This window comes from Triturus cristatus, chromosome 1_2 (genome assembly GCF_964204655.1).
Source record: "Triturus cristatus chromosome 1_2, aTriCri1.1, whole genome shotgun sequence".
In the NCBI taxonomy this organism is placed as follows: Eukaryota; Metazoa; Chordata; class Amphibia; order Caudata; family Salamandridae; genus Triturus; species Triturus cristatus.
This window is the reverse complement of record NC_140580.1, coordinates 885,698,499-885,719,336: the sequence shown is the minus strand read 5'-3', so window position 1 is coordinate 885,719,336 and position 20,838 is coordinate 885,698,499. Positions and strand designations below refer to the sequence as shown.

The 20,838-nt window shown below is 45.2% G+C and overlaps 1 protein-coding gene across 20 annotated transcripts in view; it reads right to left on the bottom strand.

Moving 5' to 3' along the window:
• LOC146868219 (cyclin-dependent kinase 11B-like) overlaps positions 1-20,838 on the bottom strand; it is a 459,040-nt gene that overhangs the window by 218,118 nt on the left and 220,084 nt on the right. For all 20 annotated transcript variants that reach the window (XM_085609447.1, XM_085609482.1, XM_085609460.1 and 17 more), the window contains one exon: positions 1,104-1,209. In XM_085609447.1, coding sequence (XP_085465573.1) covers positions 1,104-1,209 — 106 coding nt within the window. The remainder of the gene's footprint in view (positions 1-1,103; positions 1,210-20,838) is intronic.

The following is a 20,838-nucleotide window of genomic DNA, read 5'->3' as shown; positions in this document are numbered from 1 at the left end:
CTCCAACTTTGACAACAGAGATAATTGAAGATTGTGATCTATGAAATATCCTATGTTGGAGAAAACCATGTTTCTGTCATGATTTCTTCCACTGAGGTACCATCACTGTGACAGAAAACAGCTTGTACAAGGATTCCAAAACCTGAAGTCCGTATTAAGCGTTGCCCCTGAAACAATCTGGCATGAGTGGCCCACATATTCAACATGGGACTACACTACCTAACAGGACAGTGGCTGACCCCCAGAGCAACTGCCGGACATCTCCACAAATTAAGGCCAGCCAAGCTTGGTGCCTGCTGCATGATTGGTTATGGAGAGGGAACTTAAGCACAACTCACCAACTTCCCCTCTCACTTTTGGGCCTTCACAGGTTTGCCCTTCAAGTACAGGCCCATAGACGCCCAATAAACAAATGCCACTGCCATTGCAGACATCACTGGAGGTTCAGGGCAATGGGTCAGTACAGTCAGACTTTCTGGTGTACATACTAAGGATAAAAGAGTTAGATGGGTTCAGAAGAGAGGTTATCAAGGAAGGTTTTTGTATGGCAGCAGAAGCTACCCTTTAAAGCATCCACCTTCCAGAGCTCCTGAAGTGGCAGGCCAGTTTTCCACTGTTTATCAGTCTTTCTGCAGGGGGAGCATTTCGTATCTTTTAAATATGCTCCGCTACAGTAGTCTTTGGAGTCAAAGGTATCTTCACATATCGAATTTAGCTGGATAATTTTTCAAATATGCTTCCAATATTAAAAACGTTACTTCAAATGCCTCAGGGAATCCCACACAAAAAGATGATATTTTACAGTTTATATATATATATTTGAAAGAATTACATTTTGTAAAAATAAACAAATACTTCATAAAAAATAGACGGGTTTTCAATGGTATAGTCTATCCTGCACATACACATTAGTGAAGCTTGCTTGGGCACACACTTACAGCTGTTGGGTCAGCAGTTCATGGAATACTTCCTGACATGTGTCCTACTGTTTTCATGCTAGGATGGGTCTAACAGCTTAGATCTCCTTATATGCACAATTCCAACTACCTGGGGGTGCAAAGGTGGCAGGCTCCAGGTGTCACAAGATATTTACCAGTACATACCTGGTAAGAAAGGCTGCTTCATCGTCTCCATCAAGCTCTTGAGGTCATGCTCAACATAATTCATAACAATGTAGATCTTGTCCATGTTGCTACCAACTACAATTTCCTGAAAGAGAAGAGAGGCATTTTGTGAGTGGAAAAGAAACAGTGTGGCATTTCATCTTCCTAAGAATGAACATTAAGTGGCCAGGGGTCCTGGCATGGGAGGAGGCGCAGTAAGTAAGGGAAATGAAGGGAGCATTCGTCGTGCAATATATACCTTTAACCAACAAGTCCAGCAAAGTGAAATTTCTGCTCTAGCTCAGGCCTAGTTCAAAAGATTTTCTTGCATATAGGTATATACTGTCCAAACATTAGATAGATTTTGAAGAAAATTCTAATTTAGCAGCAGGATACCTGGAAAATTGTCTAGACAATGTCCAATTTTGAGTGAATGCAGATTTTACAAAATGGAATGGCTCAAAAATGGAAATCCTTTGTCGTGCAAAATTAATTTTTCCTCCCTCTGAAAACGTCTGCATCAGTAGCCTTTGATCTCCCACCTACTGTTCGCCTGTTGTAAAAATAAATCTTGGGATAGTTGACGGATGCCTCTCAATCATAAAAATGGCTGGATGTGAGGAGTTGTCAAATCTTGTATGTCCCAGATGCACCGGCTGGGATGCATTCTGTATCTTTTCACAGCTGCCTAGAAGGTTCTTATTCTGAACAACTTAATACAGTCACAATTAGATCACTGTAAGGAAAATGATTCTTACCCAGTATGCATCTGTTCTTGGCATATAGAGCTGTAGAATCATATGCTTTAGCATAGATCGCCATCTGGTGTTGGGTCTGGATGTTTGCACTTTGTTTATGTTCAAAGAAGTCTTTTAGTCACGAGATAAGAGTACTGCTTTATTACATAGAAAGAACAAAGCCCTTTAGGAAAACTAAACAACTCTTTGTGGCTTTTGCGCCATCACATAAAGGCAAACATTAACCTTGCAATGCCTAATTTTGAAACAGGATTGCCTTTATGTGGTGGCGCAAAAGCCACAAAGAGTTGTTTAGTTTTCCTAAAGGGCTTTGTTCTTTCTATGTAATAAAGCAGTACTCTTTTTTACAACTAATGTGTGAAGGGCACGTTCTGCCACTGAATCTGGTTGAGGGAAGAAGACAGGCAACTCAACAGATTGGTTGATATGAAAGGCAGAGATTACTTTAGGTAAGAATTTGGGGTCAGTCCTAAGGACCACTTTGCTTTGGTGTATTTGCAAAAATGGTTCCTCTATGGTTAATAACTGAAGCTCATCCACTCTCCTTAGCGAAGTGATGGCTATAAGGAAGGCTATTTTCCAGGTAAGAAATTATATTTTGCAGTTGTGCAACGGCTCGAATGGTGGGCCCATGAGTCTTGTAAGGACTATATTAAGGTTACATACCGGAGAAGTTGGAAGTCTGGGAGGAATGAGTTTTGAGTCATTCCATAAAAACCTTAATAGCTGGCACTCTAAAAAGAGACAAGTGCTGTCTATTTTGCAGATATGCAGCTATTGCAGCGAGATGTAAGCGTATGAATGTGTACGTTAAATTAGAACGTTGCAGGTGTAATAAATAACAAATTATGTTTTGTATTGAAGCATCTAGTGGATTAATGTGGTTATTGCAATAGATAACAAATCTCTTCCACTTTGATGCATAGCATTGTCTTGTGGTAGGACATCTAGCCTCTTTGATAACGTTCATACAGTCTGGAGGAAGATCATAAGGTAGCCAAACTCTAGGATTTCAGGTGCCAAATCGCAAGACTGAGCTGTTTGGGATCTGGATGTCTTATCTCTCCATGGTTCTGAGTTAGGAGCTTGGGGGAGAGGTGTAGTTTTCGGTGAGGAACTACTGATAGTTCCAACAGGGTTGTGAACCAGTGTTGTCGGGCCTATGTTGGAGCAACTAGGATAAGTGTCAGGGAGTGTTTGAGTTTCTGAACCACTAATGGAATGAGTTGGAGAGGCGGAAAAGCGTAAGCAAATATCCCTGACCAATTCTTCTATAGCGCATTGCCTTTGGACAATGGGTGTGGATGTCTGGACGCAAAGTTTGGGCATTTTGGGTTTTGGTGGGTGGCGAACAGGTCTATGAGTGGGAAGAACCACATTTGGAAGAACGGTAGGAGAACATGAGGGTGAAGTTCCCATTCGTGTATCTGCTGTCGTTGACGACTGAGCAGATCCGCAACTTGGTTGTGTACTCCTGGAAGATGTTCCGCAAGGAGATATACGTTTTCAGGTATGGCCCACCTCCAGATGCTCTATGCTAACTGTGACAGCTGTAGAGAGTGTCCCTCGCTGTTTTTGTATGTAGTATTTAACTGTCATGTTGTCCGTGCGGACCAGGACAGCTTTGCCTACTAGATGAAATTGAAAGACTTTCAATTCTAGAAAAGTTGCTAGCAGTTCCAAGTGGTTTATGTGGAGTTGTTTTTGCTATAGAGTCCTCATGCCCTGAATGATATGTTTTCTCAGGTGTGCTCCCCAACCCATAAGGGATGTGTCTGCTTTTATCACTCTGTGGAACCGGATCGAGAAAATGTCCGTCCCTTGGACAGGTTTTTTTATGTTCCACCACTGCAGAGAGCGAGGAGTACGGACATCCATCAACACCAGATATGATAACTGACCTTGAGCCTGGTTCCACTGACCTTAAGCATTCCTGTAGGGGACGCATTTGAAGTCTTGGAATTATTAAAATGCAAGAAGCCATCATTCCGATAAGTTGCATGAACACTCTTGCTGGTAGTGAGTGTTGAGGTTGAAATTGTGAAATTAGAGCTTGCATGTTGCGAACGCTTACTGGGTTGGGGTAAGCTAAAGCTTTGCAAGTGTTTACTGTGCCTCCTAGATACACTTGCGTGTTGGATGGTTGGAGGTGAGACTTGGCGAGGTTTATTGTGAACCCCAAGTCGTGAAGCAGTTGGACGGTCTTTAGAGTGTGATGTATGCAGCTTTGTTGTGATCTGGCTTTTATTAGCCAGTTGTCAAGTTGTCAAGGTAGGAGAAGACATGAATGTGTTGTCTTCTTAGATGAGCTGCGACAACTGCGAGGCACTTGGTAAAAACTCTGGGTGCCTTAGTTACTCCTAATGGGAGGACTTTGAATTGAGAATGTTGTCCATCCACCACAACCCTTAGATATTTTCCGTGAGCCGGTTGAATGGGAATATGGATATAGGTGTCCTTTAGATCTAGATTGGATAGCAAGTCGCCTTGCTGAGGTAGTGGGAGCACCTTTTGGAGTGTGACCATGTGGAAATGGTCTGACTGTATTTAGAGGTTCAGCTGTCTGAGGTCTAGTATAGGCCTGGGAGAGCCGTCCTTTTTGGGGAATATGAAATACAAAAGTATACTCCCGTCCCTTGGTGTATTAATGGAACAGGTTCTATAGCGTGCTTTTGTAACAGAGATAGAACCTCTTGCTTTAAAGAGAGCGAGGTGTTCCGGTGACATTGTATGTGCTCTTGGAGGAATGTTTGGTGGAGTGTTTGTAAGCTCCAGGCAGTAACCATGTTAGATAACTTGTAGTACCCATTTGTCTGAGGTGAATGAGTTCCAGACAGGTAGGAATTGGGAGAGACAGACCCCCACAGGAGGGGGATGATCAGGGGGTAGCGGAGGGAAGTTATGATTTGTTTGCGGGGTAGGAGCGTGTGGAATTACCTCTTCCTCGCCCTCTATTATTCCCTCTCAAATTTCCCCTAGAATATCCTCTGTGGGAGGGGAATTGATTGTTGGCCTTGTAAGACGAGGGGCCTGGTCAGTGGGGACAGTTTGAGCCACCCCTGTAAAATGAGCGGCAAAAGGAACCTCTAGTGGCCGGTAATTGTAAAGCCCCCATTGACTTTGCGACCTCTGTGTCCTTTTTCATCTTTTCCAGCAAGGTGTCACCAGCTGGGCCGAAAAGATGCTCTTTATCGAATGGTTGATTAAGGATGGAGGTTTGCACCTCTGGCTTAAAACCAGAGATCCTGAGGCAAGCATATCTGCAAAGTAATACACTTGTGTTGATAGCACAAGATGCTGTGTCTGCTGCGTCTAGTGCACAATTTATGGAGGTGTAAGTAATGAGCTTACCTTCTTGTATAAGGTTGTTAGCTTTAGATTTGTATTGGTCAGGCAGGTGTTGGATTAGTTTTTCTACCTCATCATAGTGAGCTATGTCATAACAGGCTAGCAGCGCTGGGGCATTAGCAATGCATCAGTTATTTGCAGCCTGTGAAGCTAACCTTTTGCCTGAGGCATCAATAAGCTTGGATTATTTGTCAGAAGGAGGGGTGTCTCCTGTGGCTTGGGAGATAGCTCTCTTGCGTGCGTTGTATACTACAAGAGAGTCTAAGGGTAGTTGTCCTTTAATATAAATAGGATCCATAGGAGCCGATTTGTATTTTTTATCTCTTCTAGAGTGATAATCCTAGCCCTCACGGGATCCTTAAAGACCTCATCCCTATGTTTTAGCATACCTTTTAGCATTGGCAAGGTAAGAGTTGTTCTTTGGGAGGGGGAAAGTGTTTAAAAAAGAAAATCCTCTTCTAAGGGTTCTTTGTGAAGTTCTAGCTGTGAGAAAGTAGCTCTGTATATACTGTTCCCAAATAGGTACAGGGTGTACAGAGTCCACAGTCCCCAGAGGTTTGGCAGAGGCTAAAGTTAGATATAACCTTACTCTCTAAAGTGGTAGCTTGGTCGAGCAGTAAGGCAGTATCAGAGGACAGTGTAAAGCATTTGTTGCACACACTCAGCCAGCAAATGGTCTCACACACTCAAGAACTGAACTCTAGGCCAATGGTTTATATATACAAAATATATGCTTGTTTTATTTTAGAACCAACAATAGGTATTAAAATATACTTCCTCAGAATGGGATGCTTTATATAAATACTTTTGCAATATGCAATTGACTTTTGTAGAAAGTTACAAGTGGTTGCAATAGGCAACACAATTCTAAACACAATAATGCATTGAGTTCAATGGAAGTTTCATGTTATTTCCCACAGATTACTTTTAGGATTACTTTTGGAATTCCAGGACTGGATCCTAGATTCAGTCCTGGGTCAGTACTTGGAATCAAGTGATAAAAGTCGACTTAATTACTGTGATGATTTTTAGACAATATTTTGCTATTTTAAAAGTTGACACATATTTCATAGAAAACAGTCAATGATTCCCTACGGGTAGAAAATTCAGGTATAGTATGTTCTCGTTACTTTTGTAATCCAATACTGGGTGCCAAGACTCAGTACTGGGACCTTTATCCAAAACAGGTAAGTAATTACGTTTTCAGATATTATACGATTTTTAAAGAATATTCAAAGATTGCAGAAATTGACACTTAGAAGAAATTTCACAGAAAAACAGTCAATGATTTCCGATGGGAGAAAATTGGGTTACTGGTAAGTACAGTTGTAAGTATTTTTCAGAGTCAGTGCTGGGCACCAAGATCCAGCACTAGGAGCAGGTGAGTATTTTCGTTTGGTTTTTGCTTTGTTCGCCATAAGTTGGCAGGGTATGCTCAGACGTGAGTCCCTTGCTCACTTTGCCACTGGATTCAAGCAAGCCTGGCTGAAGACGGCTGAAATGCCAGAAACCGGTCCTAGGAAGCTTGTTTCCGGTCCAGGGAAGGCATGGCTTGGCAGTTCGGGCTGGACTGTTCCCATGAGGCACAGGGTCAGACTGATTTGCATATGGCCATGTCTGAACTAAGGTGGCAGAGTGGGCTAAAGAACGGTGATGGATTAAACCCAGATCAGTTGACTGGGGGTGAGTGCTTGCAATGTTCAAGACTCAGTCCATCATTTCCTTTGGTTTTTGCAGAGAGAGTTAGGCCCAATGTTATCCTATGAGGGGTAGGGGGGGCCTTGGTTGGTGGCTGCTGACTAGCAGGCCATGCAGCTGTGGGAGCTAGGCTGCTGGTCACTTACTCAGGGCAAGTGGGAAAGTAGATAGGTGTAGAGAGATTGCACTGCCAGAGCCACTCGGGCGGCTGGGTGCAGGGTGCTTTTGAGCCTTCGGGCGCTCAATTGATTTCAATGGGAAATCTCCGGTTTAGAAAAAGACTGCAAGCTCGGGGACGAAGATTCTTCAGGTGCCACCACCACTTCGAGAGGTAAGTTGGGTAGTTGGAGGAAAGGTAGGTACCCTGGGATTGGGCACAGGGGCCCACGGGACGCCGGGGTGCCTTTTGGTGTCGGGAAATCTTACTCTGTGTTGATCGCGGTTGGGGGGGGGGCACCTGGTTCTGAGGCTGCAGGCTTCTTCAGGAGTGTCGAGGGAGGTCCTTGGGTGCCGGACTCGGGGTCACAGTCGCCGTGGGGTCGTCCTCGTGGTCTTTGTTCACTCCGGCACAGGCCAGGTTTGGCGGGTGCAGAGTGTGAAGGGTTCGCGGTTCCGGGCTGCTGCCAGGGATTAGAATTAGATTTTGAGTAGAGCCTCTACTTATGGGAGTCCCAGGGGTTTAGAGTCAAAAGGTAGCCATGTCCTCTGGGGTTGGTGAGGTTGCTGGCCACAAGAGATGCCGGGTTGGAGCAGGAGCAGGTTCGAGGGTCTACAGGCCGGTAGGGCTGGGGCCAAAGCAGTTGGTGTCTTCCTCTTAGCAGCTGCAGTGCAGGTCTTCTTTCTTCTAGCTCTTCGGATTTTGGAATCTGGAATCGGGGAAAGGAAGGTTCAGGGTGCCCCTAAATACTAGATTTATGTGCGTTACAGGTAGGTGAAGGGCAGGGACCAATGGGTTCCTGTCCTGCGGTGGGTACACCACCTATCCGGACTCTCCTGTGGGAGGGGGGCAGTAGCCTAGTCCTGATTGGGCAGGGCTTCCCATCTTCTAGATGGCGAGAGCCCAGAGATGTGCTTCACTTCACCTCGCCTCCCCCACCTGAGAGGTGGGGTTGGCAGGCTGGCACATCCCCTGTCCTTATTGGGGTTTCCGGCCAAGCTTCCCGCCAGAGTGGGGGGTTGCAGTGGCCTAGGGAAGCTCACAGAGGCGGCATGCCTTTGAAGCTTCCCCCTGCCCATCCTGGGGGAGGAGATGTATCTCCTCGCCCAGGATGTGCTTTGTTGCAGACCCAGGAGAGCAGGGGCTCTCCTACCCAGGGGTCCAGAAACATGTCTGCTGTGTGGCAGCTTAGGCAGCCTCAGAACAGACGTGGATTGTAGGTTAGGTTTCAGGGGGCATCTCTAAGATGCCCTCTGGGGTGCTTGGTACATTAAACCCACACTGATGCCAGTGTGGGATTGAATGTGCTGACCATGTACCATGTACATACAGTCAGACCATTTCCACATTGATACCAAACTTCTCCGTCTTCAGTGTTGCCATTATGGTGCTGTGGAGTTTGTGTTTGACGAGCTCCCAGCACCATATACTCTTAAATGGCAGCACTGCACTTAGTGCCCAGGAATGGACCTGGGTACTGTAGGGGCACAGGGCTCCTGCTCCTGTGCCCACACCATTGGCATAGGGGACCCAGCTAGAGGGGTGGCTGATGTATGCCATGGCAGTGTAGGTGGTGGGCATGGCACCCAGGGATGTGTGCCATGTCGACTCTTTGTCTTGTACGCAGACACTCAGCCTGCAAGGGCAGTGTGTGTGAGTGTAAGGGTACAGGGCATCTAAGGGTGGCACAATGAGTGCTGCAGCCCTTAGAGGCCTTCCCTGGTCACAAGGCCCTGGGTACCATTTACCAGGGGCTGACATGTGGCCAGGGTTTGCCAATTTGTGTTTTGTGTTTTAGGGAAGGAACATAGGCCCTAGGCACCTGATTGGCAGGAGTCCAGGGCACACTCAGTCAAAGTACTTTCAGCAATTCAGCAAAAAGTGGGGGCATACCATGCAAGAAAGAGGGCACTTTCTCACACTACCCCATGGTAATTAGTGGCCCAGTTAAGGAGTTCAAGGTAACCAATGTCATCAGGTGGGGAAGGCCTAGAGGGGTACAAATCAGGCTCATTGTCTGTATTTGGGTCTGTGTGATAATCATCCCAAGCATCAGCGTCCTCATTCCCCTTTATCCTGTGGGTCAGGTGTAATGGGCCTAGTAGGTGAATGTATAGGTGTAATGAGCAAGTTAGTATTAGGAGAAGGAGGAGGTTAGGATGAGCATGGTGGTTGTCTGGCAAGTCAGCTTTTCGTTTTTTTTTTTTTTTAATAGTTGCTTGAATATGTCCAGTCTTAGGATTTATGACCAATTTCTTCTGTTTTGGGTCGAAAATTGGCTCATTAGATGAAAGTTCCTTGGGGAAAGTGCCTTTATCTTTTATTGCAAACTTTGGCTCCGAGCTCTTGGGTGCTGGTATTTTCAACTCCGTGTGTTTGGGTTTATCAGTCTTTGGTTTAAGACGATTTAGGTTCGGAGTCTATGGTTTTGGAGGTTTTCGGTTCAGAATCTTTGGTTTTGGAGTATTTAGGCGCAGAGTCCTTGTTTTTGGATGGTTTCGGCTCAGAGTCTTTGGACTTGGAATTCCTCGGCTCCAAGTCTTTAGGCTTGGAGGGTTTCGGCTCCAGCCTTTCGCGTAGCAGGTAAAACCTTTGGTCCCGAAGGTAGGTTGCTTTTATGTTTCGAAGCCGAAGGTATCGGTTCGATGTCGGGGCAAGGCTGGCTCGAGCCCAAAGTTTTTTCTCTTTGTTTCGGCCCCGGGCCAGAAGGTCGGGCATCAGAAACACGTTGTCGGTGCCGACTTGAACCCGAAGGTGAAGGAGGGACCGGAGCCTTTGTCTTTTGTGGATTGGGTACAAGGGGATTTGTACTCACGGTACGATGTCCCGCAGTGATGTCTTCCTCCATGTCTGAGTCTGCTTCGGAGACAGAGACCAGCTCTTCTTCCTCTGACTCCGAAGTTACAGGTTGGATGCTGGAATCTTCTCCAAAGAGGTCCGGAATGGAGTCGCTGTGGTGCTGCATTTCATGGCGCTGAGCCAGACTGTCACGAAGGGTCTTTTTCGATCAGTAAGATAGACACGCGTCGCAGCTACTATCGTTATGTTCCGGGGATAAGTAGAGGCTGCAAACTTCATGCAAGTCGGTGCGTGGAAATTTAGCACAACACTCGGGACATAGTTCAAATGGAGTCCGTTCCATCAACGGCTAACGCGGTCGGAACGGGTAGGCCCAACGGCCTGCCTCGAGGATTCCAATGGAAAGTTTTCCGAAGTCAGACGATGAGCGTCAAATGAGGGATCGCGATCGATAATACCGTCGAGGTTAGTGGATTGCACGTCGAACGAGGCCAAAAACAGTAATGAACCGGAGCGCAGCAATACACATCCAAACCCGATGGCGGAAAAAAACTATCTGGTGATGGAGTCGATGCCCATGCGCACTGTCACCGAAAGGAGTAGTCACCTATCTCGTGACTACAAGACTTCTTCTAACAAAAAGAAAGTGCAAACATCCAGAACCAACACCAGATGGCGATCTATGCTAAAGCATTACAATCGGAAAGAAACTCTGAGGCATCCTCATGAGCAATTCATAATGGTTGCATGCTTTACCTTAAAGGAGGAAAATTGCGACCTTGACTTCAACTACAGACCAGATAAGGCAATGCTGCTTTTTTTTGGGGCAATTCGCAGGTCTAATCTTTCAACGAATACACCAAATGCAGAACCTTTTGCATTTAAAATAATAGGATGGCCAGGTAGAATGGTGTCTGGCCTCTTAGACTGGCCATGTACTGTGTAAGGCGGCTTAAGTGACCCTATTGGATGAGTTCAGGAATCAAGTTACCAAGCTCAGTGATGGGATGTCAGGATGAAGGAGGAGACCTGCCTTGGGATGAAAATCTGGTCTGCATGGTAGCATCCTGTGTGCTTGCTCAGACACGTGAAGATCTGTGAACCACCACTGTCTTGGACATTGCAATGCAATAAGGCTCATGTTGGATTAATATAGGAAAGTACCCCTTTTTGACATCGTCAACCGGACTTTTTGCTTGGTAAATGATGTGATTTCGACTGAAATTGCACAGGGTTCCTGCTAACCAGGTCACCAGTGCCAGAGCATTTTGCAAAATTTGTACAATTGTTCCAACAATTGGCAAAATCTTTAGCACCCTCTGTATGTCCCTTGTAAATGAAACCCTGGTACATAGGGTCTGAAGCACTAAAGAGGGCCCCTAAGGGCTGCAGCACAAATTGTGCCACCCTAATGGACCCATCACCAAGCACATGCAAGAATGGCATTGTAGGCTACGTGTCTTGGTGCAGACAAAAGTGAAAACATGACATGTCACACATCCCTGTGCCATGTCCCTAACACTGCATGTAATATTTGTAAATCACACTTACAGCAGGCATGACAGCCCTGCAGGGTGCTGTATATTTAATGTGAAGGCATACCTGAGTGAGCAGATATGCCGCTGTTCTGGTCAGTCTTACTACCAGTACAAGTGACAAGGGAAGCCATTTTAAAACAAGTGATGGACACTGGTGAAAACTATTCCCCAGCTACATGATGGGTTCACTAAAAATAGGGATGTTTGTTATCAAACATCTCGTATTGATAAACCCACACTGATTTCCATGTTGGATTTATAATACATCACCCAGAGGGCACCTTAGAGGTACCCCATGAAAACCTACCAGCCTCTGATGCCCATACTGACTGGTTTCTGCCAGTCTACTACCAGAGATGCTGTTCTGACCTAGGATGAGAGCCCTATGCTTTCAGGAGACCCAGACCAAATGACTGTAGGGGAAGAGGGTGTAACACCCCCTTCCACAGGATGACATGCTGATTAACCTTCCTTGGGTGGCTAACGCCTTTGAAATGCAAATCTGACTCCCCCCTTTACAGGAGAGGAAGCAAACTCCTTTGTCCAGAACACCCATGGCACCTGGACAGGTTGGAAAATTAGCTAGTCAGGAAGGTGGCACACCTTCAGGCAAATACCACCTCAAAGGTGGGCTACTGTGAGGTGGACACAAGTTGTCAGCAGTACCCATCTTTGTAATGGCATACTTACAAATTCTGGGACAGGGTTATGTGACCCCAAAGGTTAGTACCCTATTGACTAGTACCCTACACTCCCATAACGCCCCTAAATACAGTATTTAGGGGAGCCACTGGCACGAGAGAAGCAGATCCTCACGACCTAAGAAGAGAGAGGAAACTGAAGGGCAGCAAAAGCAGGGGAGAGAAGCAGCAGCTTTCCTCATGCCAACCCTGCCGGCCTGTCTGCATCCATCATTGAAAATTGCGCCAAAGTAAACTCGTCCTGCAGCTGTTTACTCCAGAACTTTGCGCGGACTGCATGCCTTCAATGAAGACCCAAGAACTTCCATGAACAGTAGACCTGCAACCGTTGCCCCCAGGTCGTGGAGAAGAGAACCACAGATATCCATGCGTCCCGGAGTATCACAAGACTTGAACCCCCCTGTTGGTTCAAAGCCAGAGCCTGCAGCATCTTTTCGCACTGACCGACATCCATAGAAACTTATTGGGCTCCCGACGATGTTTTGCTCCCAACGCTGTTTTGCACCCTCCACCCGGCCGCCCTCGTGTCACTCGGGTGGGTTCTGTTAATGCTGCTTTGGACCTTATGTAGGAAGCTGGCTCTGTGCACACTATACCTCATTTTGGTATAGTGTATACAGAGTTCAAGGGAACCCCAAAGGTAGGCAGAGGTAAAAGCAGATAGCACCTTACTCTCTTTGTGTTAGTGTGGGCGAGCAGTAAGGCTTTATCAGAGGGTAGAGTTAAGCATTAGTTGAACACACAATCAGCAAATGATTGCACATACTTAAAGACTGAACTCAGATCAATTTGTTTTGAATAAAAATACTTACGTTTTTTTATTTCTGGAACCAAGCCGGGCACAGGTAAGTGAAATAAATGCTTTGCAAAATATTATGCAGTGTTTACAATTGACTGCAAGTTCAAATACAGTTGTTTGAAATACAGGTAAATCAAGGATTCAAAATTACTGTACAGATTACTTTTCAGTTACTTTTTTGATTACTTTGGTGGTTGCTTAAGAGCAGGCCACTGGGTTGTGGGAGCAAAGCTCCTGGAGTTAGGCTTAGGGGATCCGGTTTAGCACTCAAAGTGCACCCACAGTGGCGTAGGGGCCGCTGGGTGCAGGGTGCTGTTTTGGCGTTGGGTGCCCTGTTGTTTTCAAAGGGGACATGTAGTATAGGGAAGCTTCATCGTCGTAGAGCGCGGATGTTGAAGCATGCCATCTGTTTGGGTGTGTGAGGACACTTCTTCAAAAAAGAGGAATTTCCCCCTCAGACTACCTCATCCAACCGTTCTACTGAGATTGTCACTTTCACTAGTTCCTCCTGTGACTGAATAGGCCTGTTTTTCTTCCTTTTTTGGAACAGCTACCCTCCAGTGATTATCAAGTGCCTCTTTTGACATGGTTAGCCCCCACTTTTTGCCTGGTATTTGATGTGTGTTGATTGTAGTACACAGGGTCCCTGCCTATGCTTCTTCCCTAAAACATATCCACAATTGGTACTTCTGTCCCCTTCAAGTCCCAATTGAGTGGTACCATGGGTGCCTAGGGCCTGGAAGCTGAAGAGGGTCCCCTGGGACCCACTACCTAGGACCATCCAACTGGCCTTTCAGTTTGCATGCCCCTGTGAGTGAAAAACGATAAAATCGACATGGCACCCTGCATGGGTGCCATGCCAGCCAGTACTGGTAAGTCACCCCTCTAGCAGGCCTTACAGCCCTAAGGCAGGACGTACTATACCACAGGTGAGGGCATATCTGCATGAGTAATTATTCACCCCCTAGTGCCACTGGGGGTGAAACAACAGTGCATCACTGACCCTGGGAGACCCCTGAGTCTAACCCCAGAACCCTAACTCAAAAGACCGATTACTTACCTTGAAACCAATAACTCATTTTTCCTCATAGGATAACATTGACAAATTTTGTCCCAAAAAGTTTAAGTGTCGACTTTAGAAAACTAAGAATATACCTTTAAAATCGCACAAATAACCTAACCGATTTTTCTCAAGTGTTTGCAGGAAAAGTCTCAGTGCTGAACCTAGGCGTCTAGAACTGAGTAAGAAAAGTAACTATAAAGTAACTTACCTATGAATTGAATTTCATTCCATAGGATAACATTGGGGGATCTTTGTGAAAAAGTTTTTAAGTGTCAACTTTTGAAATACAAGAATATTCTTTAAAAATCGTACAAACTGCAAAAATGTAATTACTTACCCGTTTTAAGTAGATGTCCCAGTGCTGAATCTAGGAGTCCAGCACTGGATTACAAAAGTAACGCAAAAGTAACTTACCTGCTAAGTGAATTTCCTCCCATAGGATAACACTGGTGATTCTATGTGAAAAAGTTTCGAAGTGTCAACTTTTGAAATACAATAATATTCCTTAAAAATCATACCTTTAACCAAAACGCATTTACTCACCTGTTTTCAGGAAATGACCCAGGGCTGAATCTAGGATCCAGTCCTGTGGTTAGAAAAGTAATCTGAAAAGTAATTAACTGCATTTTTCTTAAAAAGCCCATTCAATTGAATGTACCATACCTGCAATGTGTTGCAATCTGCTTTCTTAAATCTGTAATCAAAACCAGTACCAGTTATACTGCAATTCTGAACTGTGTTCAAACGAGATAATTACTACTGCAAAGTATTTATATGCTCACCTGTACCAGGCTTGCTTGGTTCTAGAAATTAAACCGTATATTTTTTTATACAAAACAATTGGCCTAGAGTTCAGTTCTTGAGTCTGTGAGACCATTTGCTGACTGAGTGTGTACATCAAATGCTTTACACTGTCCTCTGATACTGCCTTAGTGCTCGACCAAGCTACCACTTTAGAGAGTAAGGTTCTATCTAACTTTAACCTCTGCCAAACCTCTGGAGACTACTGGACTCTATACACACTGTACCTCACTTTGGTGCAGTATATATAGAGCCAGTTTCTTACAATCGGCAAAAGACCTGCCCGGCGATATCGCCTCAAGATGGCGCCTGGGATGGAACGGACCTGGACGGACTGATCTTCGTATTGTCATCACCAAGATGTCCGCAGGGTAGAGAGGCTCCCGTCCGTGCCCAAAAAACTGGCAAGGATCCTGGTCCCTGGCAGCATTAAGTCGCCGCAAAAGAAGAATCGAGAGGAGAGCAATCCATTTGGCGCGGGATCGTCCACTCAGGTCCCCAAGCTCCTGGAATCAAGGCGCAAAACCATCGTGATTGAAGGGCGGGGCCCGCTGAGCGCAACCGGGGCTAGCCTAGCTCCGTCACAGGTGCTGATCGAGAGTTGTCGGACGGACCCAGGTGCCGAGTGAAACTGCTGAGCGGCGGCAGAAATCGTAGTGCACAAGCCCGGAGAGCAGCCGCCGCACGACCAGCACAGAAGGAAGGGTATGTGGCAGAGTACCTGAGGCTGGCAAGAATGAGGCTGAGACGGCGGAGGAACGGCCAAGTGAGCAGCGTCGGTGGCAGAGATCGTAAGCAAAGGGGACAAGACGAATACATGGTCCCATATGACAGCAGCCACAATCAGGTCCTGGGAGAGTCAAACTGCCCGAAGCTGGCTCAGGAACAAATTATATACAGGTGAGGGGAGCACCGATCAGGCCAGCATCACAGCCAAAAGAGTGGCTGAAGCAAACATAGGAGGTGAGCCAGCGCGCTTCCTAGGACACTTAGGAGGCCATAAGGAGGAGGAAGGGAGGGGTGCAGGCAATAAGAGACAGGAGACGTGTACACCGGAGGGCTTACCGACGAGTGACAAAGTCGTGAGGTGGTGAGTAGGCTGCTGGGAGCTCCCTGAGTCTCACCAACCTTGAAAGGGAGCGCTACCACGTCATTGAAGTCCGGGCGTTTTTAATCTATTTGCGCTAATGCCGCCAGTTAATTGAAAGGAGCGCTTGTTTCATTTTAAAGAACTACTGGGAGACTGGCCTCCCCTGCCCTATAAACTACTGTCATACTCGCCACACTCAAGGTGTCGAAAATGGTTCCAGGATGCCTGACCCCAACATGGCCGCCAGTGGTGACTTTTTTTCCCCCTCGCCGAACTGAACTTTTACTTACACAACCCTCCCAGGAATGTGCATGACCTCAAAAGGATGTCTGGAATTCTCTCGGACCATGACCCGCCCCCCCACCCCCCCATCCTGACATTTCCGGAGTACACTCGATCCCTATCCTGACAGCGGAGTCTGAGCATTATATCCGACGCCCGGTGGAGCTGCTCTGTTCAGCTAATTGGCTTTGGTTCATCCCCTGACCGTCACCTGCCCAGCTGGACCTTGGGCACAGTTTCTAACCTTCTCCCCCCCCCCCCCCCTCGTATTTCTGCCATTCCGCTTTTTCCTTGTCTCCTTTCTATCCATCTTTCTGTCCGTTGGGGCTTCCTTGAGAGCTATTGGGGAGACTGGCTTTGAATTACCTCCTCGGCCGTCACCTACCCATTGGTCTTAGGGCTGACTTTCCCTTTGTCTTTTATTCCATCGTCCCCCTCGTCCTCTCCCTTCTCACTCCCCCTCTCTCCCTTCCTGCTCTACTTGTCTCTCCTTCTCTCCCTCTAATGTGTCTCTTATATTTGATGTAACGTGTAATTGTTATCATTGTTGTGACATTGTCGACCTTATGTAAAGCGCTCGGATACCTACGGGTCTAGCCAGTGCTATATGAAACCGTTTAAATAAATAAATAAAATCACATAAAGAGCCAGCTTCCTATAATTAAGAATAAGTAAGTTTGTCAAGGACTCTTGGAAATAGAGGAATTAAAGGGAATGATTAAAGGGATTTCCCAGACCATAACATTTTCTTCATACCTGGCTAGTGATGTGGAGTTGAAGACAGGACATTTATTTATTCTTGCCGTTTGCGAAGAGGTCTTATTCAAGTAAAAATAATTTGCAGAAGATGTCTTCCAATGGTTTGTTAGTTAGAAACCATTCGGGGTTCTCCTGAAACCTGTGCTGAAAACATTACCCTCTGAATTTTGCTCTCCAAGAGATGAACTGAGGTGGTTTGGACATTCCTGGTCAGTAGCCACTTCCAAACAGTTTGGGCCTGGGGGGGGGGGGGGGGGGGGGGAGAATTCTTGATTGGATGCCTCCCTGCCTTTTCTAGCAGTTGTTCATTGTTGTGTTGTCAGTCTGAACAAAGAGAACTTGTTTTGAAATCCAGAAGGAAAGAAGCTTGAGAACAAGGGGAACTGCTCTGAATTCCAGGGGTTTGATGTTATAAGATATTTCCCACTACAAACAAGTGCCTTGAATCCGGAGATTCATATGCGCATCCGATCTGGTCAGTGAAGAAACCAGTTACTTACCTGTAGTTATGGTTTTGCAGCTTGAAACTTCTAGATTCACATGCTTTGCACACTTCCACCATCTAGTGGTTGGGTCAAGAAGTTTTCTGTTCAATTTTTCTCAGTTCATGAGTAGGTTTAAACATAGGCAGAGCCCCTTGTAGGACGTCGACCATAATACCACAATGCCTATATGTGGGCCCACCATCTTAGATTTTTTTTTTTTTTTTTTAAATCTTCACCACAAACTTCTGTCAATTGGGAGATGGGAGAATTGCATGGGATTCTAGCGGAGTTTTAAGCAGCAAAACCATAATTATAGGTAAGTAAATGGCTTCTTTTCCACCATGAAATCTCTTCTAGATTCATAGGCCTTGTACAGATTGTATGCATCTATAATACCTTCCTTGTGGAGATGAGTTGAAGAGGCAGGAGAAGCAAAAATGTTTTTTTAACACTTGGTCTACTGCAATCTCTTTTCTTGATTGTAAATCTATGCAGTAATGGGTTGAGAAGGTATGCTCCGAGAACCATGTGGCTGCTATGCATATTTCTTGCATTGAAAATTGTCCATAAAGGCCGTTGTAGCTCCTTTTATTTGTAGTTGAGTCTAAGTTTGATTTGGTGACTAAAGGCTTGTTGGCTAGTGAATAACACTTCAATGGTCTGAACAATACATTAAGCAATATTAGTACATAGGAATGTTGAGATCTCCATTGAAGACAACGGAGCAGCACTGGCCTATAAAAACTGGTATAAGTCTGCTGCTCTCAACACTTCAATATTCTAATAAATAGACTCTGCTTTTCTCTTCCCCAGCCTTTCTAAAATACATGTGCCAGGAAAGGTAAAGCGAAAGGCAGAGGATGTGCAGTAGACTGCATTGGAGCCTTCCCTTTCCTCCACCCATAGCTTACAGAGTCATTGGAGCCTCAGAAGGAAGGGGGGGGGGGATGCTGCTCAGCTCCTGGGTCTCACAGGCTTCGCTGAGCAAGACTAAAGCTATTTAGCGAAGCTGGGGCGAACCAGGGGCTGACTTTAACCCCCTTTCACAGCTATTGCTGTAAATATTCAACAGCTAACAGCCGTGGCTCTGTGTGTAGCTGTTTGCTGTTGAACAATTACATCAACAGCTGTGAAACAAAGGCTTTGGAGCCTCGGGAATTTCAACCCGGTCAGTCACTGATGCCTTTGTTTTTAGAATTAATTAGAACTTTCTTAACTCTAGGAGCAGAATGTTCCAATAGCCTCATAGCTCGCAGCGGGGGCTATACCAGCCATTAAAGGCCCACTCCCTTGTTAAAGGCCCTCACCTTCGGCATGGGCCATTCATGGGCGGTATAGCCCTCTGCGGTGGGCTATAGTGGAACAGATGATTTTTAGTAAAAAAATTCAGATATCATCTCATATAAATAAAACCATCAGCTTGCCAGCGATTTTCCAAAAACCCTCCAATGCTGCTGAAAGGGCCTTACACACACTAGATATCAAAAGAGCTATCTTGTATTGCATACAAGCCACTCAGAACATCAGAAAAACACAGCATTTTTTTAGAACACCTGTAGCAAAATATACTATACATCATACAACGGCTCCACTTATAGCCAAACACAAAATGAGGTATGAAGCAATCCTGTCTGCACCTATCATTTAGTGGGGTCAAAATTTGTATTGCTTTCTTGGGGTGCTAAGGATCTGAGGTTCAATACCTCTAAACCTCCAAAATGAACATAAGCAAAACACTATGATCCAGCACACCACATGAACATCATGTATTTCAAACAATATTAGTCCAAGCAGCAGGTCTGATTTCAAGAATCTTTATTCAATTTCTTCTTTAAAAACTGCGTAGCCAACGTGTTTCGTCCTTACGGACTTCTTCAGGGCGAAAAGAAAAACACAATAAGAGGGTCTCCACTATATATTCCCTCAATATTGAAGTCAGTAATGAGTGCTTCTTTTTAGGCCGATTTACCCACAACCATTTTATATTTCTCCAAGTTTGTATAGAGCTCTGAAAATAATTATCCTCCCTTTACTACCTTGACCACGCAACAGATGGACCGTTCCTGCAACTTAATAATTTATACAAGGTCTAGTTCCTAAACAGAATAATTATATTCAGAGCTCTATACAAACTTGGAGAAATATAAAATGGTTGTGGGTAAATCGGCATAGAAGCACTCATTACTGACTTCAATATTGAGGGAATATATAGTGGAGACCCTCTTATTGTGTTTTTCTTTTCGCCCTGAAGTCCGTAAGGACGAAGCGCATTGGCTACGCAGTTTTTAAAGAAGAAATTGAATAAATAATCTTGAAATCAGACCTGCTGCTTGGACTAATATTGTTTGAAATACATGATATTCATGTGGTGTGCTGGATCATAGTGTTTTGCAACAGCTCCACTTATGTTGACACCCACTCAGGAACTGAGAAACGTGTAACACAACTCTTCTGGATCCAACCACTAGAAAGCAGAATTGGGCAAATCATGTTAATCTAGAAGAGATTTCATGCTACAAAAGCCTCTGGTACTATTATTTAGGTGAAAACATACTGATGGAAAGAAACTCCCTTCACGAGATTAATCGGATTGCACCACCTTGAAAGGGACTGGATAACCACCCGATTGAGTTTCACTGTATCCTCTCATTTGTCTGAGAACTGGAACCACTGGTCTTCAAAAACATTCTTGGAGAGGTCTCATGTGAAGGTGGGCATTGGAACTAGGAAGGTGCAGGAGGCATCAAACCTCAAAGAAAGAGACTTGATTGGCGGTCTTGTGCTTTAGTTTCTTAAGATTCAGACATTTCAAGGAGATGGAAGGCAGCTTTTCCTCTAAAGAAAACACTTGTGCTTTTGGTGTCCAGTACAGCCCCTAGATAATGAGTGCTTTGAAGTAGAGTCGGGAGTGACTGCTTAAATGAATTGCAAATCTAGGCACAGGAGCATGCCCACTTGTGGGAATAAAATGAAGATGGGCTTATTGAAGAGAAGCAGCATTTATTAGCCATTCGTCTAAATTTGCGTACACAAAAATACTAGTTCTTCCTAAATGTGCTGCCACAATTATGTGCGTTGAGACAGTTCCTGGGGCTAGATTTAGCCCAAGTAGAAGGACCTTATATTGAAAATGGTCTTTGCCTAGTCGAAACCACAAACCTTTTGATGTTATACAGCAACTGGGATGTGAAAAAAGGCGTTCTGAACATATTTAGCACACATCTACTCTTCTAGCATACTGAATTTCTCCTTTAACCATTTGTTGACTAATTAAGAGCGAGTCTTAATTTGCCCTTGGATAACCTTTCAAAACCATTAAGTAAAGGGAATCCCCTTTCTGTTTTTGTAACATGGAACGTTCAACAGTTTATTTTTGCAGCAAGATGTCCATTTTCTACTGCAATTTTTCCTAATGAAATGTATTCTATCTTTTCAGAGAGACTTTAGGTGGAGAAGT